General features: G+C 41.7%; 1 protein-coding gene across 1 annotated transcript in view; it reads left to right on the top strand.

Moving 5' to 3' along the window:
• The window catches only part of TMEM178B (transmembrane protein 178B), a 198,425-nt gene that overhangs the window by 164,633 nt on the left and 15,625 nt on the right, over positions 1–18,167 (top strand). The window contains exon 3 of the mRNA XM_065742710.1: positions 15,877–16,014. Coding sequence (XP_065598782.1) covers positions 15,877–16,014 — 138 coding nt within the window. The remainder of the gene's footprint in view (positions 1–15,876; positions 16,015–18,167) is intronic.

Here is an 18,167-nt window from a genome sequence, read left to right as displayed (position 1 = left end):
CACTCAGGTGCTGCATGTTGGACAGGGCTGGTGAAATAAAGGACCTTCTGGGTGGAAAGGCAAGGGGAATAAAAACAGCATGGTGGCAGGGCAACAGGTGGCTTTTGGACATTTTTCGGCAAAATGAACAACTGTTTGTTTTTGGAGTAGACAAGAAAATTTTGGCTGAATTGAAATGCTTTGATTACTGTGTTTAACCCTTTTGAATCCTTTTTTTTTTTTTTTTGTCTCTAATTTATGTGCAATTTCAAAAAATAGGCTGTCTGGAAATGAGAAGTCAGAAAGTTGTATTCTAAGAAAATACCCATATGAAAGGTTTTTTAGTTGTCTTTTCTTTTTTTGGTTTGTTTTTAATAGAGCGTATTAACATTTTTATGTAATATTTTTATTTCTCTCTTTTTTGACATTTATGGAAGCAGAAGAAAAGCAGCATTAAGCAGATAGCTACAGAAATACTTTGTGGCCTGTCTGCTCCTTACTACCAATGACTGCCCTGCTTCTGAGCTAATCACATTGATTCAGCATTGGGTCTGGTCTTTTTCTAACCTCAGAACAGTTTTGAATTGTGCAGAGGGTGGCACATCTGGCCAAACAGAAGTCCTGAGCCTGTAGACATGGCTGTGCCCTGCATAAGAGAGAGCAGCCTTGAGGCTGCTTTGGTACCAGGCGAGCAGGAACGGCCCACGAGGAGTACTTCATCAACTAAGCAATGTCAAGAAAACAACAAGGTAGTTTGGCAGTCAGCTTCCAGCTAGCTCTGGAAACATCTCTGATTTACCTCTGCAGCCTTTAAGGAGAATGAGCAAAGAAAGACACATGTTGTGCTGAGCTTTCTGACTTGGGACTTCACTGGGTCATCCGCCAGACACAGGCTTGCTGCCTCGTCCATAAGGAAGGGTCCTTTGGGTGACTGTGGTGCAACATCATGCATCCTGTATCAGTGTTTCTGGACTTGGAAGATTATTAAGGCTCTGTTCTGGTGCACAGAAATCAAGTGTTGTGTTTTATGAAGCAGGTTTTGATCGCTCAAAACCTCTTTTAACTCTCTCTGGCCATTCCAATGTGTTTGTTGGTAATTAAACTTTATATGGAGCACTGTTGGAATTGCTCCTTAATTTTATTAAGGACCTGACTGAGTACACAGGTATTTATTTCTCTTTTATTTTGAAAGTAAAACTAGAGCAAACTGTTTCATCATCAAGTCCTTCTAGATCCAAGTATTTTTCTGAAACTTTGATGTCGAACATGGTATTTATTAGAGTTGTGCACAAAAATCTAATGTTGTAAACATACCACATACATACATTGATGTCACATTCAGGTTGCAAAACATTTATAACTGTCAACTCTTTCCTCTCTTTTCTCTCCTTTTGCACATATTTGAACACATAACCAGCCCAGCTTCTGGATGATGAATGAGGCACTTAGTGTAAGGTTGCACCTTTGTCACTGTGTGCTCTGAAGACTTTGGATACTCTTTGCACAGGGATTGTAGTTTCTTTGTCGGTGGGTATGTGGCAGAGAGAATAATCCACAGTTTGGGATGTTGGCTGAAAAAACTAAGGTATAAAAAAATGCAAAGAGGGCTTGTTGGTGTTGCAGAATAATAGAATAATCCAAGTTGGAAAAGGCAACAAAGCTGTGAAGAGTCTGGAACACAAGTCTTATGAGGATCAGCTGAGGGAACTGGGATTGTTCAGTCAGAGGAAGATGATGCTCATGGGAGACCTCATTGCTCACTGCAGTGACTTAAAAGGAGGTTGTGCTGAGGTGAAGGTCAGCTTCTTCTCCCAGGTAACAGAGATAGGACAGAGTTAATGACATCAAGTTGAACCAGAGGAGGTTGAGGATGGATATTAGGAAAAAAATCTTCTTAGAAGGAGTGGTGCTGCACTGGCACAGGCTGCCCAGGGAGGTGGTGAAGTCATCGACCTTGGAGGTGTTCCAGAACCGTGTGGATGAGGCACTGAAGAATGTGGTCAGTAGGCATGGTGAGGGTGGGCTGATGGTTGAATTAGATGATCTTAGAGGTCTTTTCCAAACTTAAAGTTTGGTCTTCCTATCCTGTTGATAGCTGAGGATGCGTAGACTTGAGGAGAAATCTTGGGATGAACATTTGTGTGTTATTCTTATCTGTGTAACCAGCACTGCTCAAACAGGGCAGGGGCTCTCTCTGTCCTTCTCTGTGTGAAAGCCCAACCTGCTCATAGAGCTGTTGTTGCCAAATAATGACTAAGTCTCACTTTTTTAATCTGATGACACCAGGTAGTCTGATGTGCCAAGTTGGATCCTACAACTTATTTTAGATGAAACACGTGTGGCATATTTGGGGCTAAATATGGTATCCTGGCTTTGGAAACCACTTCACACTGCTTCCTGGAGCCTGCCAGGTGGATGACCTCAGATCAGGAACAGCGTGGTGTAATCCAGCATGCTTTCTGTCATGACTTCTGAACATCCTCCCCGTAGAATCATAGACTCATAGACTCATTAAGGTTGGAAAAGACTTCTAAGATCATCTAGTGCCAATATTGCCCACTAAACCATGTATGTTCCTTATGTTCCTTATTACCATATCTCCATGTTTCTTGAACACATCCAGGGATAGTGACTCAACCACCTTCCTGGGCAGCCTGTGCCAGTGCCTCACCATTCTTTCTGAGAAAAACTGTTTCCCAATATGCAACCTGAATCTCCTTTGTTGCAACTTGAAATTCCCTCTCATCCTATCACATTATCCAGGAGAGGAGGCCAGCTCCCATCTTGCCACAACCTCCTTTCAGGCAGTTGTAGAGAACAATAAAGTCTCCCCTGTGACCAGCATCATCCTCCCAGTCCCATCAAACATGACCTCATACAAATGTCATGCTTGTGGCCATGAAACATCCTGCTGTTGCATGAAACATCCATCTGGCCTTGGCTGCAGTCCCCTATCAAGTGACATTACTTTGGAAAGGTCTTCAACTTCACACTGTCTGTGAGTGGGGTTAATACTATTAACCTTTACATCACTGTCCCGCAGCTACCCTGCTGTTATTTCTTCAGCACAAAAATACTTCAGGGAAAACGCCTGAAAAATGGTAAGGCTGACTTTTTCATCAAGCTTACCAGTCATGGCTGTACAGAGACAAAGCTTCCTAGGCTGTGCATTCAGTTCTGCTGGACAGCAGCTCCAGCTCACTTTAGAAGTAATCTGGAGTTTGTTAGAGCTTTTTAAGGCTCTGTGTTTGTCTCTGTTTTTGGAGAAGAGCATACCCCATTTCCTTCCAGTTGTGTTCTGGAGTATTCATGTCTAGACCATTATGCTACCCAAAAACACACACCATCATAAAGAAAATTCAAATAAACTTTTGTATTTAAATAGTAATTTTGTGTTGCTGGTTAGTCATGTACAACACTCATTCCAATATTGCATATTACTATTTATGTCTGTGTATGTCTGATGATACTCTGGTACTGGCAGAAGAAGAAGAAGAGAAGCTGTGAATACCCCATCCCTGAAGGCAGTCAAGGCCAGGTTGGATGGGGCCCTGGGCAGCCTGAGCTGCTCAGTAGCCACCTTGCTCATAGAACAGGGTTGAGGCTGGGTAGACTTTAAGGTTCCTTCCAACCCATGTCATTCTTTGATTCTATGATATACATCTCCACAGTTTCCATGTATCAATAAACCAAGGTGAAAGCCAACAGTCCCCTGGTTTCAGCTAAAATTATTTCCATGTGGCTAAAGGATAGCAGAAAGAAAAGGAAGGAAGAGAGTTCACAGGGCATCCCTTACCTTACCATGTAGTGGTAACCAGTGCCTGGAAGCAGAAATCAGACATAACTACATGAAAGAATAGAATCATCTTCAATGGAGGTTAATGAACCACCACAGCAAACAGCTATGTCTATTGTTTTTCTCATCTTCATCTTGTCCCATGATGACTGGATCTGCTTCTGGAGGTTAATTTTTAACCAAATATTAACCAAATATTAGTGGATGTGAAGAGATGTAACCTGGGGAAGGTGCGCAGTATGTGATACACTCACAGAGCAGCTGAGCTGGTCTTGTGAAGTGGCAGTGATGTTTTGTGCAGAGTAACTTTGAAAATTAAATTCAAAGACAGTCCACAGAACAGTGTTAGAAAATAGTTTTTTCCTTATGACTGATCACATTGGAGGCAGTATTGGAAGGTTCCTTGTTAGAGCAGCTGCTGAGTTCTGTGACATTTGATGCTAACCATAACCTGCAGAGTTTGAATCCCGTGCCCCATTTTCCTTCTGCTAGGAAAGACTTTCCCTGAGTTTGCCATGTGAGGAGAATTAGTTGGGAGGCATCTCAAGCCAGACTGTCCTTAATGGCTGCCTCAGGCTCTTGTTCTGAGTGCATATTTTCTGGGCGCATCCAGCTGTGGATGTGCTTTTCCTTGTTTCTGTTCATAACATCTGTGCAGTGGGCTTTTGTTTGGCTGGTTGGAGCATTTCTCCTCCTTCCCCCAAGCTGCTTTGGCTGCTCACCCAGCTTTTTACCAAATTGCAAATGTATATTCCTTCTGCTTTTGGCAGGCCCATATGTGGAACTGTCAAAATGTCACTGGCATCAACTGTGAAAGGTTAGTGCCACATTATATTCAGTGAGCTTATTAACAGGGAAATGATTGGGTTTTGGAGAAGGGGAGGGAAGGACAAATGGGAATCCATTTTCCAGGCACCTGCTTCTCTTGCTGAATGTTTCTGCTTATCACATATATATTCTCAGAAAGTGGCTTCCATCTGCATAGGGTACATATTAGCTATAGACAGTGGGAAAAACGAGGTTGTTCCATGTAGAATCTCAAGGAAGGTGGGCTAGGGAAAACAGAGAGGCAACAGGAGCAAGTTATCCAGGCTTGTTCTGGCAATGTGTGGCACAAGTTGTGTTCACTAACCCACCAGGACACTGGGGTCTTGCTGATTGTGCTACAGAACCTGAGTCTGAGGGGCCTGGTGTCAAGACTGGAGGACTCTGCTCATCTTTCTGTAATGTCAGTGTAGCCCAAGAAAGAGTTATAACACCTAATCATTCCTCAGGTTTCAGATGATTGAGTACAAAAGACAGCTACTGTTTGGCTTATTCTCTGCTTTTCTATATTTAATTGAATTTCATACAAAGTCAACACTTAAAAAAATTCCCATATCCTACCACAACATTTTTATCTGCACAAGACATTCTGATGATTTTGGTATGACTGTTGCAGAGAACTTAGCTCACAATCTTAAATATATTAATTCTCAAAATGGCTCTGAGATGAGATCCTAGGTTGTGAGAACTGTGGCACTGAAAGCCTGTTGTGTTTGGGTTTTTTCTTGCAGCGCATGTCTACGTGAAAAGCAGAGTAGTATCTGGATCTTTGTAGCCCCTCTGCTGGTGTCTGGATCACTGAGCCATCCTTCTCATGCCTTAATTTGTCCTTTGGCTTTTTCAGCTTATTATTTTAAAGTCAACCTCATGGCTACCTGGAAGCACCGGAGCCATCCTTTAGATGGGCAGAAGGAAGTAGAGGAGGAGGTGAAAGAGAAATTGGAGGAGAAAGCAGAGGAGGAGTGTCCAGGTTTTGCCAAAAGATTCATTCTCTGTTGCAGTGTTACTCCAAATAGAGTGAAAATGCAGTGTGCGGACTCAGCCATTGGATGTACTGTTTCAAAGGACCTTCTGCCTGTCTTTTGGACTACAGCCCACAGCCAGCACCAACTAACCTAGATTCAGACCAGTGACCTCAAGGTGAAACCCACCAGAGTCCAGCTGAGCCTCTGGGGCACTGCTCCTCCTCATTCACTCCTGATTATTCCCTTTATAACACAGCAGAAAATACCGTTTAGGTGTCTGACAAAGTAGTGCCAGGGGGTAGCATGTGCATGACCTTTTCTATAAGAATGAGCTTGAAAATGAGACAGAAAAAAAGGGAGTGAATATTAATAATTGGATTGTCCCAGGGATTTTTCACTGGAGATGAAGTCCATTGTGCAGTGGAATTAGAGCACACAGCACACACAGGTGCCTTTTTGTTCCTTGAATGCTGCTGGTGGGTGAAATTTAATTTTGTCTCTCATGACAAAAAACAAGAAATGGGGATTCTGTGGCCTCCAGTGGACAGAGGCACAATGTGAGATTCCTCTCCCATGAGGCAGGGACTTCTCTGCTCCACCTCACCTCCAGCTCTTTGCTGTTGTCCAGTCTGACTGGAAACCATGGGAGCCTTGGGATGCAGGGCACTGGCAGAGCCTGGCTGAGAGATGAGGCAGGGACTGGCAGATGGAGCAGGTGGCTGACACTATACCCTGTGTACAGTGTGGGAATATCACCTTCATTCTTTGCATCTGGGGACAGTGGTTATATCTGCAGGGATACAGACATTGTGGAGGTGTGTGCATCCCCTTGGGGATGTGTATGTGTGTGCTGGGACCAGGAAAGAGAGAGCCCTACTGATCCCATCCCTCCTGAAGGCCCCAGAGGCCCTCCAGCAAAATATCTCAGCTGAAAACCTGGCTCTAGGGCAATTAAACAGGCCCCCACCTCCTCCTTGTGCCAAGCAGAATTCTAATGCAAATCCAACTCTTCTTTCTAGCGCATACAAAAATTAATAATAATAATAATAACCTATAAGAGAAGTTATTTTCAGACAAACAGAGAAGCATTCAATGCTGATATATATTTCCTCCTCCCCCTCCCTTACCCCCTCTTTTAAATGGTATCTATTTAAATGCAGATTTTTTGGTTCCCTATGTGGAGCTTGGAAGAAATGCCTTTCAATTTAAATGTTAATAGAAGAGTAAACTTCAAAATCAGAATTTCTCCATAAGAGAGTGTTTTCTCATGGCTTTAAATGTTTGGGTTTTTTTTATATCTCTTCCCTTCTCCACCATCCCTTTTCCTCTTTCCCAAGCCCCCAGCCCAGCCTTGTTGGTATGACATGCTCTTTTTTAAAACAAGAATACACCTTTTAGAGTTCCTGAATTAAAACATTTAACACTAGTGTGTGTGGAATCAGGATGTTTGAGCAGAGAGCTGGGCACTGATAAGGCAGAGATATCATCCCTCCACCTCCAGCCTTTTTCCTCCCAACCATTTATCAAACGCACTGCTCTGAATGCTTTATGATAGGATTATTCTCAGGCTTGTGCTGCATAATATTGCACCACAGGCTGGGACAGAGATTGTAAGGGCAGAAGAACCTTGAGGATAATGTTTTAGTCACTGAGTGTGAGCAGGGCTTTGGTGGTGGGGTGGGTTGGGCAGCAGAGGAGGGAAGACAAATGTAGCAGGGTCATCACAGAGGGGAGTGCTTTTTCTGCATTACCCCTCCTGTACCTCCTGTGGTCCATTCCCCTATACTTTCAACCTCATTTATCTTCAAGATGAATTTAAGATAAATCTGCGTTTTACAAAAGCCTCTTAACACTGCCTGATATCTGGGATTTTGCATACAATTGCATTTCTTGTTTCTTTTCACACTTCATTTGTCATCTTTAATAAGAACTTTCATTTAATTTTCTTCATCACTCTCTTCCATTCTCCATCTGTTGTTTTTTTATTATTATTTTATTTTTTATTTTTTGTCCTCTCTTCTCTCCTCAGTGAAAGAAAAAATGGAAGAGATATTTCCATTTCTTCTGCTTCCTTCTGGCCCTGTTGAGCCCTGTCCACCTTTACAAGAAATGATTCAAGAGATTCTGGCTAACTGAAGATTAAATTTAAGAAACTTTCATGTGTTGAGTCAAGGACTTCCTTCCAGAGAGTAGATCCCATTTTCATGCCAATCAGCACTGGGATAGAGTAGCAGAGCTTTTCCCATTGTTCTTCCCATTTGCACTGGCCACAGCAGTCACCGTGGAGATCCCACAATAGTGGTTGGCATGTAAACGCAGCATAGCAGGACAGAGCGTGCTCCCTGTAGAAGCAGGATTTTGTCAACTAGACAACAAAACCATGGCTACATATAATAGAGTCTAGAGCTTCCTGTATCCAGATTACACAGCTGTGACTTTACTCTGTTCATCATTATTATCTAAATGCCTCTGAAAAAAGTGGTGAATGAGCTTGGATGGCACTCTTGGGAAATGGGAAGAAGTGATTTTTCAGAGGAAATCTTTGGAGTACCCAACCATCCCACTGATTTCAGGGAGAGCAGATCTTTCTGAACTCTTCACACACATGCTCAGTCTCTTGGAGGCAGTGGTTGCTTGGAGAGGCAACTTTCCCCATGTTTCTCTAGATCTCACAACTCTAACCTGATAAAGTCCCACAGCTTGATATTGAACAGAATGCATTTTATTATGTGTTTCTCTAATACAACAACATTTCTGTAATCCATGCAGGCTGTATAACGAAAAGACTCTTGGCATGTCCAGGACTGGGAAATATTAGCTTTACTTGTCCTCATCTAGCAGGAGCAAGAATTACTAAGGTTCTGAATATGAAAAAGGATGGCCAAAAATACAATTGACTCAGGGTTTTTTCCCAATTTCTGAGGAATTAAGAAGAGAGAAAGGGATGAAGAGGTTGACTGGTCAAATTGCAAATGTACTCTGCTGGGACCGAAGCTTGGAAGTGTTTCTAGATGATCACATATTGCAGTACTAAAACCTCAGACAGTAAATCTGGAGAGAAAGATTATTCAAGAACATCTCTGAATAAAAATAAATCATCAACTTAAAGTACTTTATGAAAACAAACAAACAACAACAACCATAAAAAAGGGATAATCTCCGAAATCAGAGGGGGAGAGGGGAGAGGACAGTGTGACATGGAATAGGATAGGATAGGATAGGATAGGATAGGACAGGACAGGACAGGACAGGACAGGACAGGACAGGACAGGACAGGACAGGACAGGACAGGATAGGATAGGATAGGATAGGATAGGATAGGATAGGATAGGATAGGATAGGATAGGATAGGATAGGATAGGATAGGATAGGAAGGAGTGGAGTGGAGTGGGATAGGATAGGATGGGATAGGATGGGATAGGAGAGGATGGGAGAGGATAGGACAGAGAAATGAAAAATGCTTAGGAAGAGGCTGAACTACACTAGCCCACTACTACTGGGGGTTGTAAGGGGCAAGCTACTGTCTCCTTCCCAGCCCACTGCCACTCAGAGTGAGTAGCAGTACAGCACATAATTTGCTCTCTAACTAAATATTCTTTTTCAGCACAAGGGGAGTAAGATTGGAGCAAAAGGCTGAACCATTCTACATGATGCTATTCTCAGCTGTCTTTCTCCACAGACCTAGCATAATTTTTTTGCTTTCTATGGTGAAACTCTACATTAGATCAGAACTCCATTTAATGTGTTAAATTTTTGCTGCATAAATGCCTCTTTTATACATCCACCTCTTTAATATCCATGTCATAAAGTCTTCTGAATACAAATCCATCCTTTCAGCCTCAAATGAGACACTTTTTTCCTACCTATCTTTTTTCCCTGCACTTATACAAGCTCTATTTCTGTACTTCTCTACTGCCTCCTTACCTCTGACACTTATTATCTAGTGATTTTCTTTTGTCTCCTCTCTACCCTGCAAAAGCAAAGGGCAAGAGTAAGATCAGAACTTGATATTCAAACTCTAGATGTTGCCTTTGGTCACTGCAGAATTTCTTAGGCTTCTGTAATTTCCCCCAGTACTGGAGGAACTTCTTTCAGGCAGTAACACACTGTGTGTTACCTGCTTTGGGATGTCCCTTCCCTCCCTGATGCTTCATGGGAAGGTTCAATGGAGACAAGAAATTGCACAGTCATTGAGGTTTGTTATCTTGGTGTGAATCTCTGAAGGTGTCAGCCCTTGAGCAGGACAGGACTACATTCCCACTCTGATGAACTGCTTGCCCAACTCTAAAATCACTGGGATTTCCTACGAAGGAAGGCAGGCTGAAGTGCCAGCAGGGTGCAGCTGGCACCAAATTGGCATAATACGTTGAATAATGCCATAGACAAGTGTTTGTGAAGTTTCCTATCAGCATTTCCATATAGTTCATACAAAGGCTCACCTGAGTTCTTTGGATTTTTGATTTCTCATTTATGAGGGTTGTGTAAGTGTATCTATTTGTGAGACTTGTTCTTCTGAGTCACTCCCTGGTGCAGAGTATATGCATATAAATATAATCTTCTGTTACTTTTATTGAAGTAGATTGTACTCATTGTGATTGTGTTAGAGTAATCTTCAAATTGGAGACTGAATTGCTACAAAATTCAGGAAAAGTACTCAGAGATTTTAATGGAGTCTCAGGTAGACTAATACATATTTCTTATCTCTTCATTCCTGAAGTGGAAAGAAAAGATTAAAACCTCACCCTCCACTTGCCAACCTCATCCAAAACACTGTCTTAAGATGTGTGGAGAGAAGTGTGAGAGCCAGAAGATGCCACTCAAAATCATTTGCATTAATACTCACTTATTCACGGTAGCTGTGAGCCGCTGGGGTTAGGATTCAGTAGAAGACACATCTATCCAATTTTTGATCTTGACCCATTTTGTGCTGTTGGGGTGAGGTCAGAGAAGGAAAGATACCAGATACAGGTACCTCTCTGAGTCTGATTGTTTATACAAGAAGTTGTTTCACAGAATTTTAGGGGTTGGAAGGGATCATCAAAGTCCAACCCCCTGCCAAAGCAGCTCCCTAGCCCAGGTTGCACAGGTAGGCGTCCAGGTGGGTCTTGAACGTCTCCAGAGAAGGAGACTCCACCACCTCTCTGTGCAGCCTGCTCTGTGAAGAATTTTAAACTAAACGTAGTGAAAGCTGGTAAATTTTGCTCGCCAGTTGCTGTTCTTAAACAAGTTTCAATAGAATCATACCTATATTTGCTTTGAAAAAGATGAGAAGAGAGTGATTTAGACTCTTTTCAAGTACAAATGTGTTTAAACCCACATCACTAAAGAGAGATGAGAATGAAATTATTACAGGATCTACTACAGTACTTTGATCTAGCATAGTACTAGATCATACTTTGATCTATGCTAGATTAGTATAGATTGAAGTAAGATCTAATATAGATCAAGGTCTAGTATATACAAAGATGACCTGGAATGAAGGATTATGCTAAATAATAATGCTACCCTACTGTATTTCTGCTTTTTGTGATGTTTGTGATTTTTACTGATATTTGGTCCTAGAAGGACACTGAAATACATGTTGATTTCCCTTCCTGATAGTACATGGGCTGCCCTATGTTGTGAGTATCTTCTAAGGTGTTCTAAATTCTGGATGCAGCCTTCAGGATCCTTTCTTCCCATGGACCTTTCTATGTTGACAGAAGAAAGGAGATGTAGGGTGAACTACCTGAAATTCTGTTTTCAGCAGTACTGCACATTCTTATGACCTGATAATCAGAATCATGATCTGGTATCAAACAGTTGAGAACAAGCATTGCTGAAAGCAAAGCAGTGTCATGCAACTAAATGGCTTGCCAGAAATCCTGATGATATAGATTCAGTTATATGCTCCTCCACAACATTTTCACATAGTCATGAGCAGGTTGTTTATTTTCATCTTGTCTTGATTTTCCCATCTTTCACATTTTTTGCTTCCTGTACCTGTTGAGAGGAAATAAATGTCTAATATTTTCAGAATACTAATCTTCTTTTCCAAAATGAAGATAGATATCACTAGAAGGATCAAGCCTTTGCCTTAGAAAAATGACTTGCAATTTCAAAGAAAAGGACAGAACATCAGAAGTCAAAAAGGCATATTGAAGTTTTCAAGAAGCAGCGCTGATTCAGAACATGTTCTGTTTGCAGCTGCTCGGGTGTGAAACTTCTTCCATGATGTGACAACCAGCATGAAATGCTTTATTGCTCATAACAAACACAGATGGACAGATATCAGGGTGAAATGAAGGGCAGGGGCATTTTCAAACTGACAGAGAGAACCTTCTCCGCTAGCTACTTGAAAATAAGCAGATCTTAATCAGCTCTTCTGCCTTTCATTATCTTCAGAAAAGCTTTGGAGTTAATATTCTCTTGCGGAAGACTAAAATGCTTTTAGGAAGTGCATGTTGTTTTATGAGACTCTTTTAAATAGGTTGTCTAAAATGCTAATGTTTCTCTTTTCATCATGATTCATGAAGCTTTTGGTTTTCAGGCTTACAATTTCAGTTTCAGTCATGGGAATTGGATTATTTCAACCCCTGTCCTTTCTCAAATGTTACGAATCAAGAAATGTGTTGTTGCTAGCCAACTTGAATGAGGTATCTGAATTCCTGACCTAATAATTCACACTGGTTTTGAATCAGGATTTGTTTCCCTCTCTGTTACATTCAGCAGCACCTGTAGCAATGTTAGCCATGTAAAATATTCTCAGAGGGAATATATTCACACTTAACTTTTAGTTTGTAAAAATGGAAAATGGGATGAAAAAGGCGTCTCTAAAATGTGAGTGGAAAGAGAATACTGTATATTCATCCACAGGTGATGGGATTATTTAAGTCCATGTAGTAGATCAGTGAGACTACTGGTTGCATGGAAGCAAGTCGTCACTTGGCCCTGTGAGCAGAATCCCTCCTTGCCCACTCTACACTCTCGGGGACCCTACAACAGGTACAAGGCTCTGGAGGTGGAATGCCTGTCTGTGTGTGGTAACAGCCCATTGACACTGGAGGAGACAGCAAAACCTAACTAGAACAGCCTTCCTCTCATATCAAGGCTACATCCACAAAGAAGAGATAGATATTAGTTGTAAGTGACTCCTCCCTGCAGGGAACTGAATGCCCCAAATGCCAGAAAACAGAATAGCCTACATGTCACTGAGCAGTAAACAGATGGTTTTCACTTCTTTAAAAGGTGGAAGAGAGACCTTAGCAAAAAGCTATCAGGGCTCATTGGCAAGGCATTAAACTAGGTTTGAAGGAGGGAGGTAATAGTGAGCCTGTCCATGGTAACATGGAATGGCATAGCTAAATTACAGAGACAGGGTTCTAGTGGAGGCCCTCAACCTGATGCCCTGAGTTGTACTGGCAACACTGAAGCACACTTGGGATCTTAAGATGATAAGCCAGGGACCACTGAGACAATAGGAGAAGGCAACAAGGAAACTCAAGGGAAATAATTCAAATGAATTAAGGAGTTATCTTCCAAGAAGATAACAAGACCAGCTACTCAGCTGAAGTGTTTCTAAACCAATACACACAGCTTGGGAAACTTGGGAGGAGCTGGAAGCCATTATGCTAGTAGAAAACCATGATGTAGTTGCTATCACTGAAACCTGGTGGGATGATTCCCATGATTGGACTGTGGCTATCAACAACTACAAGCTGTTCAGAAGGGACATGTGAAGAAGGAGAGGAAGCGTTGCCTTTTACACCATGAAGGGAATAGAATGTTAAGAGCTGTTCCTGAAGAATGGCCATGAGCAAGCCTGTGGGTGATAGAGACCAAGGCAACAAAGAGAGCTTTATGGTTAGGGTCTAACTACTGGCTGCCTCATCAAGCAGAACCTGTTGATAAAGTCTTCTTACTCCAGCTAGAGAAGGTGTCACATTCACAGGCTCTTGTCCTGTTACTTTCAGGGCTTCAACCACTTTTTTTTTGCAGCTACAGCTTCCATTTTGCTGCATCACATGCGGCAATGTATTTTTCTGGCATAATCACTCCTTCAGTTGTTTGGGATTGTCACACCATCATCCTGAGATTCTTCAATTACTTGAAGAAGTTTTCCAAGAAAGAACCTTGGTTGTTCTATGATTCTATGTCATAATTTGAAGATAATTAAAGGGAAAAAAACAAACAAACAACGACAAAAAAAAAAAACAAACAACAACAGAAAAATAAAAAATCAAACCCAGGATATGTTAGAATGCCACAAAGTAGTGTTACATAACAAAGCATAACACTATTTACCACTGCAACATGTTTAATTAGGGAAAGTTTTATCAGTGCTGACCAATCTTGGACAAAAAAAAACCCCACCAATTTTTACTGATGAGCTATTGTTTATTTATATGGCACACTTTTTTCCCAGATTAGCAGAAAGAATATACATATTGCTCCAAGTACACTATACAAGTCTTTGCTTTTCTGCTATGCTTTCCTTGCCAATCATTGTGCCAACAGAGCAATAACCATAAAATTACCATTAATGTGGGTTTGTGTCCAGAGAAGATGGGTTCATATTCTGTGTCCTTCTCCCTAAATTGCCTGAGGGTACTTATCTGCTGCTGCTACAAGTTAAAAAGGGAAAAAGGACCAGTGCTGCCCATGAGAAGTAGGATTTTCTGCAGGGTATGGCTGTGGGGTTTTTTTTCTGTGTCAGATTGCTTAGAATATATTCAAATGTTCTGTGGAGAGTTTTTGTTTGATTTTTGTGGGACAGTCACAAAACTTGAGATAAAAGGATGACTTAAAGATATATATTTAAGGGCTCTGGTCACTGCTGGGCTGAAGGCCTGGTAATCTTTGTGTTGTGGGAGAGTCCTTGCAGACATCAGTGACAATCTACAAGAACTAGTTATAATTTCAAGGGAAGGCTTATGTTCTGCTACTTCATCTCCTGTAAGAATTACTACAGCGAGCACAGCCCTGAGTGAAATGTTTTTCACTGAATCACATCATTCTGTCTCAACACACCTACAGATCTTGCAGAGTCTCAGAATTTTGGATTAGGAGTTTGTTTTTAGTCTCTGATGATGATAATTTGTTGCTGTTCATAAATTTCACTAAATCTGCACTGCTGGTATCTGTGGTCCTTTTGATCCACTATAGAAAAAGGGCAAATGATAACAGAAACTGAGAAGCAGGAAAAGGCCAGCCAAGGAAAAAGCTGCCATAGAGATTAGTGGCTGATTCATGGTTTTCAGTTCCCCTTCCCTCTGTCATAAGCATTCTGTTTCTTGAAAGAAAGTGATATCATTGCTATGCAAATAACATTTGCTTTAAGAAGGAAACAAATGTTTGGAGAGCTAACTTGGCTGAAATTTTCCCTATACATATATTCCTGACATATCAGTGCTTAAACTTTGTACGCATGCATGAGGAAGGACAGGGAACAGACGAATGTTAGTGAAGACATCCCCATCTGTTCAATTATTTGAGAATGTAAAGATGCTTGTCAGCTCTCATAGGCCTTGCTATTTTTGCCAGGTGGTCTCCCTGCTCAGATTTCACATCAAAAGCAGCTGTGAAGATTTTTTTTCCCAACACATGTAGAACAAGGGATCCCTCAAGTCCCATCCTTTATGCAGAAGGCAAATACAGGATGCAGCAAGGGCTTAATTTAAGGATTTCTTGCATTAGATCTTAAAGACCTTTTTCTTTTATTTCTGAAATAAATACAGGTCAGCCCCATGCAGTCATACCTTACGTGGTACTCTGTCCCCACTTTCAGAGTACAAAATGCTCCGCTTTGGTCTCCTGCCCTCTCCCTACTCACTGTGCTCCTGGACCACTCAAAAACGTCCTCACCAAAAACCACCTGACAAGGTCACCATCTAGATACAAGAGAGGGCAATAAAGTGCCCTATGCCCCAGACGTGTCTGCAGAGCATTTCTTGTCCCTGACACTAGAGCATTGTGTGTTTCACCATCTGAAGTTCCCAAGATTTACGAACAGCACTGCTGGGCAGCAGGGAGCTAAGCTCCATCCTGCACATGGGGAACTGCATCCCAAAGGGGCTCAGTGTCTTGCCCAAAATCACACAGGGAATCAGAACCAAGGTGAATCCCTAGTTTTGTCTGTATGGTCACCTGCTCCCTACCCCCAACCCAAGCTACTGGCTTAATCTATGGGTTGTCCTCCCTCTGGACCTTCCTTATGCAAACCCTTCTGTGCCAGCACACATTGGACACCTGGCATTTTGGTACCATTTTGGATTAAGACAATTATGAGGTTCTGTTCTCAGGCATGCTGTTTTTCTGTCTTCCTCACTGCAGATCTGCGCAGAATGACAGCTGGCTTCATGGGCATGGCTGTGGCCATCATCCTCTTCGGATGGATTATCGGGGTGCTGGGGTGCTGTTGGGATCGAGGCCTTATGCAATATGTGGCAGGGCTTCTCTTCCTCATGGGAGGTAAGGATTTTGTTGTCTGAGAAGGAAAATGTTTCTTTCATGTGTTCCTCCTTTTCTGTGTCACTAAAAACATGTTTTCAGAATTGTTTTAGGTAATCTTGACTTGATTTCATTCTAAGTTCCTCCTGTTGTATGTTATGAATAGCCCAACTGTGGCTGCATATTCCATAAGTCAAACTAGAAAGAGCCATTCTGAGTTGCTTAGACCAGACCACTACTGATACAAGTAACACTGGCAGAATCACCTATCCCTTCAACTTTCTAAGGTTAAGAAATTTAGTTATAAAATTCTGAAGATGAAGCACATGTTATTTCCACTACTGTTTTATCCCACTGTGGGAGACTTTGCTTTGATAGCTGGAATCTGTGTTCAATGTTTTAATATGTGTTTGTTCCTGTTCAGTTGTTCTTTGAGTCAAATGCAACCTTCGGTTTAAGTTCTCTGATACTTATGAAGAGCAATGCTATCTTCTCACCTTTGCTTCTCTAAATATAAGTTTTCCTACTCCTGCAGACTTACCTCTGTAAGACCAGTTATCAGTCCAGCAGTCTTTTCTGCTACCTGTTCTTGTTTGTACATGCTTCTCTCAAAAATAGATGAGAAGGGTCATTCCCAAACAAGGTTTGATCAGTGCTTTGTATAGTGGTGTGAAGGTTCCCATACTCTGCTGGAAATCTCTTGCCTGAAGTACTTTATAATTGTATTTGCCTTTTTCATGCTGTGTCACACCAGAGACTCACAGTCATCTTTCAGTTGGATAATACATCCAGGCCTTTCTCCTCCTTTGTAATTTTCTACTGATGAGCTCCCAATTTACAGCAGAGTTTCTGTTTATTAGTCCCTAGATATATGCCCTGGCACTCTTCACTTTTGCACTTCTTCCCATTTCGACTACAATAGCCCTGAAGGTTATCCAATATTTCCTGTGTATTGTTCCAGCCTTCCTTACTACAGATGTCATCCAACTTATTGCCACCAGCCTTCATGGCATGCAATTACTTTAAACGAAGGATGTGAGAGTTATGTCCCAAACACAGCGCTGGCTGAACATCTGCAACTGAATAGCATTACTTCTGTTCCTCATTCTTTTTTCTGATGGTGGTTTCTGCTTGTCTCGGTCCTTGCCCACCAAGCAGATCAGTATTTCAATGCATTTGACCACTTGTTCACTCTTACTGCAGTGTGGTACATCTAGGAGTGTGAAATGCAGGGAAGTATGGGTAGTCCCAAAAGAGGAGCTAAGTGCTCAAGATAACAAGCATTTATGTTCTGGTGCTGTTGGTGAGATAGATGCTAGCTGACTCAGTGCCCACAAACACATTTGAAGTCTGCTGCTACCCTTTGCAAGTGCACAGTGGTCTATATGTGGATGCGAGTAAATGGTTTGTTGTGGGTGTTCAGCACTTTATGGGCAATGGGTCTGGCAAACTACCTCAGTGTATCTTATGTAATTAAAAGCTTAATTTGCATGGGGGCTATGTTGCTATGTTATGCCAAGATATCTGTGTAATATTTAACTTACTACAGCATGGCAGATTTCAGTGTTTGGAATATAGTAGATAAATACAACAAGCAATTTATTTTAGAAACTAGATAAGTCTTATTTAGTAATTGAAAATTATCAATAGATATGGGGAGTTTCTAGCAAAGAATTTTCTTCTGAAAGCTGATGAGAGCTTTCAGGTGAGACAAGACTGTAACCACACATAATGAGATGGGTCACTCACAACATGAAAATAATAGTTGTTTGGTATGCCCAAACTATACACATGTCAGTGGAGACAGATTCAAGGTCGTGCAACTGGGAACAAAAGCGTCAATCAGCATTGCAGAACAGGAGGCTGCCTCTCAGAAAGTGACAGCTCTGAAAAGGTCTCTGGGATTGCAGTTGCTGGGATCAACCAGCTGCACGGGGGCTCTCAGTGCAATGCAGCTGCTGCATGGGCCAGTTCATCCCGTAACTATTTTGATGGAAATATGCAGTAAGAGCATAACATAAGATTATCTCTGGGGAAAGCAAAACATTTTCTGGACATCCCAACCCTAGGGAAAAGTTGGAAGAGGTTTGGAGAAGAGCTGTAGGAGTGACTGTGGGTCTGGAACACAAGAAGAGCACAGTGTGACACAAAAGCCAATTGCTTGAAAATGTTTA

Source organism: Cyrtonyx montezumae, unplaced genomic scaffold (assembly GCF_038088225.1).
Source record: "Cyrtonyx montezumae isolate F1298 unplaced genomic scaffold, pur_monq_1.0 scaffold_3, whole genome shotgun sequence".
NCBI lineage: Eukaryota > Metazoa > Chordata > Aves > Galliformes > Odontophoridae > Cyrtonyx > Cyrtonyx montezumae.
This window is presented reverse-complemented; position numbering and strand designations above follow the sequence as displayed.